Source organism: Thunnus thynnus, chromosome 11 (genome assembly GCF_963924715.1).
Source record: "Thunnus thynnus chromosome 11, fThuThy2.1, whole genome shotgun sequence".
In the NCBI taxonomy this organism is placed as follows: Eukaryota; Metazoa; Chordata; class Actinopteri; order Scombriformes; family Scombridae; genus Thunnus; species Thunnus thynnus.
Window position 1 is genome coordinate 17,738,665 of NC_089527.1, and position 13,865 is coordinate 17,752,529.

Here is a 13,865-nt window from a genome sequence, read left to right on the forward strand (position 1 = left end):
GTAATTGCGTGTGACTATTCCAAACCAGCAAGGTAGCAGCCATTAGCCAGTAAGTGAGCTAAGTTACTAGCAAGAAAGCAGCAAGAAAGCTGTAGATATCCAAGACACTCATGGATGGAGTCAAGATGAGACCAAGTGTCTGCTTTCAATTTGGCCCAACGAAAGTATACAAGCAAAATCTTTTTCATCTTTTTTTTGTTTGTTTTACCTTTTTTGGACCCACGCAAACAAGAGGAGGATATGATGTGTTGTTGTTTGAGCTGGACAGAGAAATTGGATCTCAACTGGATCTCAATGTGGACACTAATTCCAGGTGTAAATGTAATCAGGTTAAATCATATCTAGATACAATCTGGATATGAGACACATTTTAATGCAAGGTGTACAGGGACTCATATATAAATGGGCTGATCTATGAGATCAGTGACTTTTCCAGTGTGTTTGTTAATAATGGGTTTTGTGTGATTCAGCAGCTTTTGCTAAGCTTAAACCCCATTCTGTCAGGTGCGGCTTTGGAGAGCATTCATCTCATGAATAATGGCAAATTTAATCCAGGCTTGGCCTGTAGCACCTGGTTGTGGTTCACACATGAAGAAAAATAAAAAAGTCATTATTCCAACAAGAGTAATGAGTACTCAGTACCACTATATTCCTAAGGCAAAATATTATTTCAAATTGCGAGTTGACAATTGTTAAAGTCAGAACTGATTTTTACTGCCCTTTTTAATAATCCCTCATTTCCCTGTGCTGTCATAAAAGTGGCAGATATTTCCCAGTGTTCTTTGAAATTGCCAAACAACCTTTCATGGAGCCACTTAATAGAAATGTCAGAGTCTCAAGCTTGTCACATGAACAGCCCTATTGCCCAGAGGACAGAAATGGGGGATTGCAGACATACCTTGCTATTCTTGTCAAAATGTGTGAACATGATGTGGTTTAGCTGCTTTAATGACTTCAAAATTATTCATGTCTGAAGCACTCACATTATAAGAGTTACTGCACTTTGTTGTGCAGAGCAGTCATGATGAACCTTTTTGTAAGTATTACTGTGTTTAAACAGGTGTGCCCATTGGGAAATTACACTGCCTATTCCTCCCTGAGCTTATGACACTAGCATCTCCACATATTTGTAAAAATCAATCAAACAAAATGACATCACGTAAAGTGTACTTTGCTTATTTTCATGTAAAATGTACCATGGACTCATGGGTATAAGCAGTACACTTCTGTAAGTGCTTCCTCTTTGACTGTATCTAATAGCACTGACAAAAGATCCACTAATACAAAGTCACAAAACCCACACTGAGATTAGAATTATATCACCCTGAATCACACTTTGCTTTTTCAAGATCAAACTTGTTTTGTCTTTGTCTTCACAGGTTTGACACTGACATTAAACACCAACAGCTGCAAGATTGTCAATACAATAGGGAGGTGACTTTAACAGTTGTTCATACCTCTCGGTGGATGATGAGGTTTTGAGATAGACACTGGCAAAAGGTCAAACAAAAAACAACCTATCTAGGCCCAAAGGAGATGAAAAAACTCTCATGCTTCCCCCAACTATAACAATGTTGGCTTTCATAGGACATACGTAACAGTTTCTTATTAATTTAGCATCCACTACCCAGGTTGCCCATTTTTACACTTAAGGCAAAACTCTCATTAACTTTAAGTATTTCCCCTGAAAGTTACACCATGACAGTAACACATACTCAACAAGAGACTGTATTTACCCAGGATGGCTACCACAATGTCATCTTTCAGGATCTCAATAGAGCCACGGGACAGAAAGTAGAGAGCAGTGAGCACATCACCACTGTGGACCAGGGTGTCTCCAGGAGGGGCATGAGTTGTTTTGAAGTGCATGGCCAAGGCCCTCAGGCAGCCTTTGGTGGCTCCTTGGAACGCTTTGCAGTTGTGAAGAAGGTTCCTGTTGAGGTGAAGGCAAATATCTGCCTGCAGGCACTCAGGAAAACCTTTTAGCACCTATGATGCAGAGAAAATCAGTGAGTAAAATGCACAAAATATTGGTTTGATATCTTGAGATCCATTTAGTAAATAGTTATACAACCCTTTTCTCTTTTCCAAAGAGAAGTTGTAATTAAAGGTATACTAGTTAGGATTTTCCTAAAGAACAATGTATAGACTCATGCAAAAGTAATCCCTCTCAATCATCACTTAGGACCGACTAGAAGCGTGTGGCGGTGTATGTCTCTGCAGAGACCCTGCCCTCTACCTGTATTTTCTTATTTTCTTACTATTTTGCTGTGTTCAGATGCTCCTGGGTGTCAACCTTTGGGCAGTGGGTGTGTAGCCCCCAGCCAATAACAGCATGCAGGGTGTGAGGTCGGACTCGTGGCATAGTGATCAGGTTACATTGCTGTCTCTGTCTCTCTTCTCTGCTCCGTTCTGCTCTCTGTCTCTGTGTCATGGATGTATAAAGAGGAGCAGGTCTGTGTGCCTGCTTGACTGAAGGCAGGGCTGACCTACACACACGCAGAGCAGAGAGGCCACAGTGGACAGGATGATGCTCTGCATTCACACAAAATCCAGCAATGCAGCACCTTTCCACTGGGTTGTGCGGAGGTGTGGGCATGTTTATTTGTGCTTTAGAATGTAACCACTGAAATAATCAGAAAATAATGTTTTATTTATCTGATTCACGGCTTTGTTCTCGCCAGCGCTGCTCACTCTCTTCATTCACTTTCTAGCTTGCTAAACCACTGCTGCTCTCTCTCTCTCTCTCTGTCTTGCTCTGCTCTCAGCTTGCTCTGGTTTAGCCAGGGAGGAGGGGCCAACTTCGAATGCTGTGTTTAAAAACACCATCCTGCATAGTATACCTTTAAGCTTGACAGTAGCACAGCGATAAGGATATGATGAAAGCAAATACTTTACGGAGTCATAGACCCATTATACACAGTCAAATGCTAGTAGTAGTAGTAGTAAGAAAATGATCAAATATAAAAGGCAGACACAATTATATATCTTAATTAAAAGACATTCATGTCCATTTTATCAAGACATTATAATTTCTGGTAATGTGAGATTTTCATAACAAATGTAGTTTTTAAAAATAACCTCTGCCATTTATGTAACTGCTCCCCTGAGCTAAACACACAGTACGATGGATGATCAATTCTGGCTTCATCTCCATTTCTTATTTTTTTTTAATTTGTAATGCATAATATCAGAATGAGGAGGATGTGTATTGTGTGAAAAGTGTGAACAACAAAAAAGCCACCATTTTTACACATGGGTCCATTCCTTGGAGGAGCCAGCATTCAATTCAGACATTTGTTGCATGCATCCACATTAATGGAAAGCACTGACTGCATGCAATATTATTATTAGACTCTGACCAGTAACCACATTTAGTAATCCATGACTATTATGCTTTACCCTACTCTTTATAAAGTATTACACATATGATACATTTATAACCCTTTTACACGAAGGAATATGGTTTGTAGCACAAATCAAATGTTCACCATGCATTTACTTGTAAGTGCTGATTAATAATTAAGTTGACTGAAAAAGGACGTTACTGATAAAGTTATTGCCAATAAAATTTCGGATGAAAATTGAAATGAGACAAAAGTCAGCAACATTAGTGCCATTTTCAATGTATACTGGTAGTTTTACACAAACATATTTTGCTTTAAAATATAATTCTAAATCTTGGCTCTATGATATGAAACTACTATAACAATGAAATAAATTCACTCAGAGATCATGCATAAGTACATTTCTTATGTTGATATTGTAAGTTGGATAATGCTAGGATGGGTCATTATTTGAATTAATGCTGAAACAGTGACCCATTTACCCATGAAAATGACAAGAAATAAAAATATGTACCTCCTGCTCTTACCAATGAAGAGATGTTAATCCAGAAAGCAGGCAAGAGAAAGAAAATTATTTTTAGAATATTGCATATAATGTGATGATCATTTAAAAGCTCAGTTAATTTTGTTGGGTATCCTCTCCAGGTACAGTGGAAGGTAGATGTGCTGATTGTTGTTATTTACCGTGTTCATATCAATGCCATTGGTGTAGGTCCAGGAGTGTTGGAAGTACTCCTCCAGCCTCTGCCTCAGCGGGTTGGGAATCTGGTGAAAGCGAATGAATTCCTTGACCCGCAACATTTGCGCATGGTAGCGTGCTGTACCCGAATACAATCTCTGGATGATGGCAGAGACATTTCCAAAGATACTGGCATACATGAGAGCTGAAATATAGACAATATGAGAGTTGAGTTACACACTGTGCACTGCTCTGCATGTTTTTCTTTATCCATTGAGACACACTATTTACTTGAACGAATGCTGCTATAAACACAGACAAACTGTGGTCTAGGATCTGATCAAAAGAATAACAAGTTTGTGCCTTGAACCATTTCAAGTGCTGTGCTAGATAAAAACAGAATAAAGTGATGATGAAAGAAAATAAATGCTATCAAAGACCATAACATACTCACAGCCAATTAACATGACACAGATGGAAAAGATCTTTTCCGAGTTGGTGTTTGGGGAAACGTTCCCAAAGCCCACACTGGTTAGGCTGCTGAAGGTGAAGTAAAGTGCAGTGACATACTTGTCCTTGATAGATGGACCAGAGCTAGGATCGCTGTAGTTGTATCTCTTTCCTATGGATACTCCCAGATTGTCTAGCCAGCCGATCTTGTGCTCCAAGTACGGCTTCTCCACATTGCCAATGGCGTACCATATACAGGCGAGCCAGTGGGCGATGAGGGCAAAGATGCACATGAGCAACATAAGGACTGCAGCTCCGTACTCCGAGTAGCGGTCCAGTTTCCTGGCTACACGCACCAATCGCAGGAGCCTAGCTGTCTTCAACAGGCCAATCAGAGTGGTAGTCTAAACAGAATGTACAGTAGAGCAGAAGAGAGAGTTTATTAGTAATTGCAATTAGTAGTTTGAATGTTAGTGGGTCAGACTGACCATAATTTTACAGTATTGAACATTTAATCTGTCATACAATCCTTTTATTAAGAATCAATCTTATTTGTTGCATATCTACCATAGCCATGTGCTCTGACATGTTTTAAAAATGAATCTTAGGGCCATTTCACACCTGAAAGTCTGAACCAAGGTCCGAACCAAGGTCCATGTTTTTGTTACATTGTATACATTTGATCCGGTTACTTTTGGTTTCACATTGCAATTATGAGAGCGCACTAAAAAACTTTATATGACATACCTAAGTCCTGTCATCATGACCTACATGGGCTGCATCTCTCTATACTTGACATTGATTGGTTTGTAGACAGGCATGTGTCTGATGTAGGCGTGTGTCAATTCAATGGAGAAAAATGAATGAACAGATTCATTTTGTTGCCACTATAATAATATTATTATATCATTATTTATGTAATAAAAAGGAAATCTGTCCTTCTCACTGGTTGACGCACCGCTTTTTCTAATGGCATTGCGCACCTTTGCATACTGCTGCTGCAATTTCTTTATTTTCAGGGGGCATTGCTCTCCATCCTCTCATATCCTTTCTCTCTCATCCTCTCTGAAAAGAACCTGGAAATGTCGTTGGACCATATTTCAATTAAAAACTTGGTCTCCTCCTCTCTCCATGTGCTACTGTGGCTCATTTTTCCTTTTTCCGGTTCTGACTATAGCCTACCCGAGCTTCCTGTAATTGGTCTAAAAGTCTGAACCATCCAAAAAATATTTTAACACTAGAAATGAAGTGAACCATGGTTCCTTCCTGGACTGAGACTTACCTTGTGAGGCAGCTGGATTTGAGAGATCATGACATCACAAGATCATGTGAGAATTCATCTTGTCAGGCTTCAAGTTATGCGCTTGTGTATGAACCACCGGTGGTTCGGAACAATCAGTGTCGCGAATCCAACTGCCTCACAAGGTTAGATGGCAATAGACAGTGACAGACAAATGGTTCATTCAATCACCTGCCACGTATTTTTTGAAAGTGCCTGCCCTTTTCCAAACAGTTTTCATGGATGACTTCTCAGATGGTTCTATGTAACAAACCATCTGGTGCATCAGGTTAGACTGAGACCACCTCTTTTCATCAGACCAAGGTTGGTCCGGGGAAGTTTCACACCTGTAATTTTGGTTCGGACCAAACTGAAAAGTCCGAAAGTCCAGACCAAATGAGGTAGGTGTGAAAGGGCCCTAAAGCTCAAATCAGGAAACAAACAAAGATATTGAGTTTCTTTAACAATGAAAAAATGACAAAGACTGTTGTGGCAACTCCACACAGTTCTTGGGTCAAAGGAAAAATAACACAGAAGTGGAGACACCATAGCAGCCCACAGATAAATTCTCATTTATTGAAGACTGAACAGGCTGTGAGTGGATCCCTGGGTGTTTGTTCTTGTTCATCAACAAAGGTTTTAGAAACCCTAACAACCATTCCCATTAGTATGGTCATTTATCTACCTGACAATTACTGAATGACCTTTGAAAAATAATCTACACACAAGAGACTCTCTTTCCTAACCACTCAGGGGTAAATTCACAAAAGGGCTGCGCGGCTTTTGCGGCTGCTAAACCTGCACAAATGAGACAAAAAGAAAATGTCTAATTCACAAAGCACCTGCAAAAAGGTGAAACGTACCCCAAACTGTCAAGCAAAGAGCGTCCAGTGCTACTTTGCTATTTGCATGTATGTAAATTACATAATATGCACAGTTTTGGCTTTGGCTTAAAATTGTCCCCTTTCTATGCAAATGAGCCTCATTGCAAAAACAGTCCAATTCACAAAGACCAGCGCCAAAAGCCACATGCAGTTAGAGTGAAATTATTAGTGCCTTAGTTGGTGGTACCTGAAGCGCTCTCAGTCAGTCAGTCACTCTCTCTCTCTCTCTCTCTATCTCTCTCTCTCTCTCGCTCGCTCTCTTCAAATCTTCAAGCTTATGAGGCATTGAATGATCTTGATTTGATATTGAATGATATCAAGGGTGAAATCTTCAGTCAGACAGTCAGAGGTATGGGGTTTTAGGCTTATCTCAGGCTTTCGGCAACTTAAAAATAAAAATGTCCTGACGGTGCTGATGGAGCTCAGGATTCATCTTCATGCTTTATTACAAACAATTCCACTGTAGAAACCTGGAATCTGTGTGTAACAGCTGATCTGTATAGATGTGCAGAACGCAGAACATTAATTACCATCAAATCCTGACCGATCTGGTGTTAATGAAGTTGCGTGCGTAAATGCGCACAGCCTCTTTCTCAGTTTGGAGACACACTTATCATTTCAGCTGTTGTCTGATTCTGCAGCCAGCTGTGACACACAGCCAGCTGTGGGCAACAAACAGAACATCAGTACTGATGTTTCTGCGAAATACCAGATACATTCAGTGAAACCTGAACGACATTATTGTAAGACTCATTGTTCTAACATGTTTCAGACCTGCCTGAGTCACAGCTGTATTTTCACATTTGACATTTCAGTAGATTATGTTATGGATGAGAAATACTCGAGAAGTAAAAGAAGCAAAATACATGAAAGTTGGTTTGTAATTGTGGAGAGCTCTGTGTGTGTGCACCTCTGCTAATTGAACACACGCAATTCAAGGCTTTTGTGGTCTCTGCAGTTTTCATTATGCACCAATCTGTGTGCTGACATGTGGAAAAAAAAATCCTGCAACACTGGAGACCGCTCACTCAATCAGATGCAAAACAAGGAGCAAATTTCACACAGCTGGAAAACTTTATGAGCATGTTTGTGCCATCATCTCATTAGCACAATATCTTTTGTGAATTGGACCTTAAGATGGGCCAGATAGTGGTTGCAAATGATGTGCAATCACATCCTCTCTGAATTCACCCCTCAGTATTGTAGAAATGATAGTTTCACTATTTTTTAATCCAGAACTTAAAAAAGCATTGTCACTATTTATAATTGTGCACAGCTGGGTTTAACTTACAAGATATTTCAACAGGACAGTGGTCCTCGTGTTTGTGTGGATTTCCTCCCACAGTCCAAGACGTCCAACTTAAGTGAATTGGAAACTCTAAGATGGCTGTGAGTTTGTATGTATGCCCTTTACTAAGATTATTTTACATTTCAAAACTCATATTTGATATATACTATATATACACACATAATTGAATTTGATGGAAAATCTGCATTTGTGCGCTTCTCAACTGATCATAATGTCGGCCTGTTTTACTGCTAAATTTATCATAACCTAATTATGTAGAAAAACTTAACATCCAATATTTGAAACTAAATGTTACAATTGGTCTTTTTAATCCCATGTCTATAAACACACTGCGCTCTACAATCTAATAAAAGTTCAATTAAGTCTCAAATGTACCTGCACAAGCAATTACATAATATCGCTGCAGCGCACTGGAACCCCCCTCTCCACTTCTCTCTGTTTCTCTCTAATGGGAACAACATTTAAGAGGTTCAATTTGGGACAAAGCACTCAACTTCTTTTCCACTGTTTTCACAACGAAACAGCTTGAAATAAATAATTTGTTTTTGCATATCTATAAATTACAATTAACAAAACCCTGCATGGTGCCAATTTTGCATAAAGCTGCTCACAGAATGTTCAATCTTCTGGCAAGTCTGAGTTGTTTTGAAAACAACAAGACATTGATTGAAATCTATTTCAAATATACTCCCTGCTCTAATCAAAAGGTTCACTTAAGTGCTTGTGGGTTAAAACCCTTTTATTATGCTGCTAAATTAAATGAGCCTTGTGAAAACCATCTGCCACTGTCTCAGTTGGATTTTTTTTTTTCTGAATGAGAATGCAGCTGAGTGGGACTTTGCGTGCTTAGTCAGAAAATTATAAACACAGAGCTGGAAGGCTATAAATGCAAGCAATGTATCCTATTTAAAGACTTGAACAGAAAAAATATGTTTAAATATTTGCATATATATTTTTTCAGTTAATTTTTAAAAAGAAAGTTGAGTTAATACTGTATTATAATCATGGTTTGCATCAATTTCACTGATGTTTTACTTGCAACTCATTATGCAAATTTGCCAGGACTGTTTTGTTTTTTGTTTGTTACCCTGTTTTGTGAGAAAAACAAACGTCCATTTTCTTTTTGATTTGTTGTCATTCACTGAACTGACTCAGCAGTAGGAGCAGCAGCAGTGGTCGAAAAGATGATTATGGTTTATAATCAGGAGCTTTTCTGGTGTAATGGAGTGCCTACAAAGCACGATAAAGCACTGAAGTGGATCCAGAGCCTGAGGGGACATATCCTACCAACAAACAAGCCAGCAGGCCTGGCAGCCAGCCTACCAATGGCTATCTCACATCTGCATGTAAGCTGTGCACACAGTGCTGTTGGCCTGCTCCTCACATAAATGCATCATTGATTGCCATTTGGTAAGCCATTAATCCATGTAAATGGATTCTAGAATGAGGACCATTCAAAAAAAAACATGCAATTTAAAGTAATCCTTTCAGAGCCGAGACAGAAAGATTCAGGCTTTAAGTAGTGGCCCAGAGACACAAGTCTGGACTTAGTAAATGGATAACAGTGCAGGCATGACTGTGGTGATGTGCAGTAAAGCTCCCTGGTAAAAAAAAAAAAAAAAAAAAAAACAGGTAAAAAAGACATGCATTGGGGATAACATACCTCATCTGATCCTGAGCCGAAGATAAGAAGGTCAAAGGGGATTGCTGCCACCATGTCTATAAGGAACCAGCCTTTAAAGTAATGGATTGCTATCTTAGCTGGATGGCTGACCACCTCCTCATTCAGGTTTACGTAAGTGGTCCTGAAGTTAATGAGGATGTCAATGATGAACATAATGTCCACCATTAAGTCCACCACATTGAGAGGGCTACAGGAGTATCCACATTCACGCCTCTTCTGCTCCTCTTGGTCATTGAGAAGAAAAGCAGCTGAGTAGGGGGTGAGGATTGCTGTGTAGATTACCAGCAACAGGATCAGCCAGTCCCACACAGCTTTGAAGGGGCTGTAATGGAGGATGGTGAACTTGTCAATACGGGCTGTCTGGAGTTTGTACTCTGGCAGCACATCAGCTCCAAGTGACAGGACCTAGAGGAGTGGTGAGAGAGGGTCAGAGGTTGAGGATTACACTCCTCTTTGATCATGTATCAGGAAACTTTGTTTTGGGGAAATCTTTTAGTTACCTAGGATCCATGATAATATGAAAATTTTATTTTCTGTCACTCTCTTAATTAATGTTGATTATCTTTGTCTTTGTGGTATGAATAACAATTGGGTCAGACAATTAATTCTTATTGTTATTGCTGAAGCCAATCAAGTAATTTACCCTCCTCAAGGACTTCAAGTACTGATTTGACAGCGACTATGTCTATGACACCCCAACATAAGTGCTCCGCAGTCAGACAGCTTTAGGTAAAGACAGCCACTCGAGTATGACAGGAAGATTGTCTGTGTCCTGGCAACATGAATAATGTGACTGCTACTGACTTGCTCCACATTTGCAAGAAGTACATTCTGTACTCTTAGTAAAAACTATTTGCACCTACTGTATATATGATTCAATGAAGTGGAAAAAATCCTCATAGATTGGATAATCATATTTACACTCTTGACAAATATTTTTACACAGATATTTTAGTAAGCAAACATTTGTTTTAATTTCCCCCAATGAATGAACCGTAACTAGATTGTAAATTATTCAGTGTGCTCAGGAAGGCCAAGACGATCCCCTGTTTTTGTATTAATAAGCTGTGGCAGACAAAGAAAGGGCTTTCTTATGGCAGAAAATAGTGCAGGAGTGAGGTTGAGGGTGGAGGGTCTTTCTATTCATTTCAGATTCCCCTATCTTCAACACATGAATTATAGATTTCCTCATGCTAGCAGTCAGGAAGTGGATGCCGTGTTCACATCTCGGCGGTGTCTCCAAACTAAAGTCAGCATGGAGGAAGAGCATTTAATCATGATGATGGCTCGTCTTCATTTATAAACGAAAAAGCTCTGTTGAAAGAAGTTTAAATATAGGCTTTCTGGGACTCTTCTGTGCTCGGGGGTTGCTGACATTTTATTTATAGGTACATATATTTTGGCTTTCTATTTAATTTGATCAGATGAAATATAGGTATTCATTAGTTTAGAGTACAAATTGTGACGAATGCCTGCACTATTAGCTGTCCTTGGTAAGTTGGCATCCCCTATGAAATGCAATGTTTCAGTCATATGAAAGGAAGTGTCTGCTGCATTGTCCTTGAGCAAGAAACTGAATCCCCGCTGTCTGCTGAACTGTTATGAATCTGCACTTTGACTTACAAGTAAAAAGATGGACGTCTTCTAGGAGGGACTTTCCTCTATCTCCCTTCCCAAAGCACTAACCCTTAGACGAACATGAGAATTAATTTATTTCTTAATATCATCCCCACTTTCTATCATCCTTAATGTCATTACTCCACTATTAACCTGTGTAGGCAGTGGACAGCCATGTGTTACTTTTGTGACACATGGAGTCACCAGCTGCCTCCTTTTCTCTGCCAGTAAGGTGGTGGTGCCCTAACCAATCAATATGAGTCGTGCAGAGACAAGGGGGTAATCCCTTTGCCAGCTTCCCACCCGCAAACACTACTAAGCCAGGTACTATTACTAAACCGAGGTTCATTTTCAAAGAGGGAATCACTCCAGAGTAGACACTTCAATATCAAAGATAGTGGAACGTATTGACTCACCTGTGTGACTTTTTCTGTGACATTATGAGTTCTGTCTTTGACCTTTGGTGCTATGATGGTTTTCTCAGATGTCGGTGGAGAATGAGTCTTTTTATCAGTGCCTTCAGAAAAGTTGAGTGCAATCAGGGGGATCCTGTTGATGGTGCTATACTTGTTGATGTTAGAATCAGAGGTAGAGCCAAGCAGGCTGGACTTCACGTGATTAAAAGGACCTGGTGGTTTAAAACAAATAGTGGTCATGACAGAATGACAGGAACCTTGGTAAATTATATTCTGTAGAAATCTGTCACATTATTCCAAGATCATTGATGAATAGGAGTTGAAATTACACAGTCAAAACCCACATTGTCACTATATCTGATGGGTTTGAACATTTCTCTTAAGTCTGTTCAAATGTGGTATAAATAGTACAGTACAGAATTAACATTGACACAAAATTGATTTGGTGACAAGTCCAATGATTTACAATTCCCATTTTTGTGAAATAATTATACTAGTTTTCAGTTCTGCAAGCATCCTTAACATTAAAGGGACATTTCACTGATTTTCAACCATATCTCCATGTTTTAGATATTGACATGACATAACAGTGATAGAGAACTCTGTATTTACTGTAGATTATGCTACAGGCAGCTGAACAGTCGCAGCCTAAATGTTGTGGTAGTGAATTAGAACCAATTACAATTTGGTTTTAATTAACTGTGATTTATTCAGAGACATTATGCAGAGACATTATTTTCCATTTCATAGATTCAGATAAAAGAAAAGTTTTAATGTACTTTGCCCCCTGTTTTTATCAATGCACATGTTAGAGTACGGTAGAATGGAGAAAGTGCATCCCTTGCTGAAACCATTACTGTATGTTTAATGGCTAGCTTAGCTTGTAACAACAGCTAGTTAACAGAGACACAACGGTATAACATAATACAAGCATTATGCTCATCCAGGTTTATTCAAAAGCAATGCCTTGAGCAGCTGATGAGAGCAGATATTCACCTTATGTGATCACATAATATGTCTTTATAGACTGCGGATATGACAAAACCACTACATTGGTCTAAATATATAATCATTTCACATAATTAAGTGCAGTAATCCCACTCTATCCACGAAAAGTGGATCTGTGATGAGCATTTATGCTGATTGCCTTGCTTGAAGGTCATGCTCCAAAACAGCACTGAGCAATGAAATTACAGACAGAAATACATGATTACCTCTGACATGGCTACCATTGTCTAAAGGCGGCATTATGAGGACAGATCAAATGAAGTAGAAACACAACTGTGAATGAAGATAATTCTATTGTAAAGTGCATTTTAATAAAGTTATTTTTCTTATAAACTTACCTGCATATTTAAGAGAAGAAGATATAGAAGATAGAAGATATATATAAGTTAAGAGCTTATAAAACATTACTTTGTCTGCAGTCTAATGCAAACTCAGTCATCAGGTGATGGCTGATTCAATCACAGCTTCAGTCTGTAATCTGCTTTATTTAAATACTGTAGTACATACCTTCACTTGTATGACGATCCCTGAATATGCTTTTAGAATTGGAGCTATAGCCCTCAATTTCATGGACGGACGAGGCTCGCCTCATGCTGTTGATGCTGCCTCTGGGGAAGGTATTTGACAGGGAGGTAGAGGACGGGTGCAGCTCTGGCTGATACGGCTTCTCCCAGGGGAGTTTAGGGGATGAATGGTCAAGTGGTTCGGGACCCATACTAGCCTGGGAAGAGTGGTGGCTTGAGCCTATGAGGGCATGCGTGTCATTGGCCTCAATGGGACTGCAAATGCTCTTGGTGGGTGAGGGGAAGCTCTGCAGGGCCACTGAGTCCTCGTTCTCTTTGGGTGAGTCCACCATCACAGCATCTGGGTCCTCTTGCGGAAGAGACTGCTTGTTGGTATTCATTAGGCTCAAAGCAGCCTGTCGGAAGCGGAAGAATCTACTCCTTCCTAAAAATTGGGAGAAAATCATGGGAAGTTTTGTTAAGTTTTCAGTGTACAGTGCTGGAAAATAACGCATAATGAAATTCAAGTCAATAAAAGCTTTCTTAAGCCTTCAATATATGAGGGGAAAATGGGAAATTAAATTTAAAAATCTATAGGTCTGTCAGCAAGAACTAACAAAACTTTGATATCACAGACCAAACTGTGACATGAAAAGGGTACACAGAGGCCCAACATTGAGAACAGCAGG

General features: G+C 39.5%; 1 protein-coding gene across 1 annotated transcript in view; it reads right to left on the reverse strand.

Moving 5' to 3' along the window:
• LOC137192629 (potassium voltage-gated channel subfamily H member 7-like) overlaps positions 1-13,865 on the reverse strand; it is a 42,620-nt gene that overhangs the window by 10,931 nt on the left and 17,824 nt on the right. The window contains exons 4-9 of the mRNA XM_067603476.1: positions 13,181-13,621; positions 11,666-11,877; positions 9,612-10,037; positions 4,481-4,880; positions 4,032-4,231; positions 1,737-1,989 (exon numbers count right to left, since the gene is read on the reverse strand). Of these exons, the coding sequence (XP_067459577.1) occupies positions 1,737-1,989; positions 4,032-4,231; positions 4,481-4,880; positions 9,612-10,037; positions 11,666-11,877; positions 13,181-13,621 (1,932 nt within the window). The remainder of the gene's footprint in view (positions 1-1,736; positions 1,990-4,031; positions 4,232-4,480; positions 4,881-9,611; positions 10,038-11,665; positions 11,878-13,180; positions 13,622-13,865) is intronic.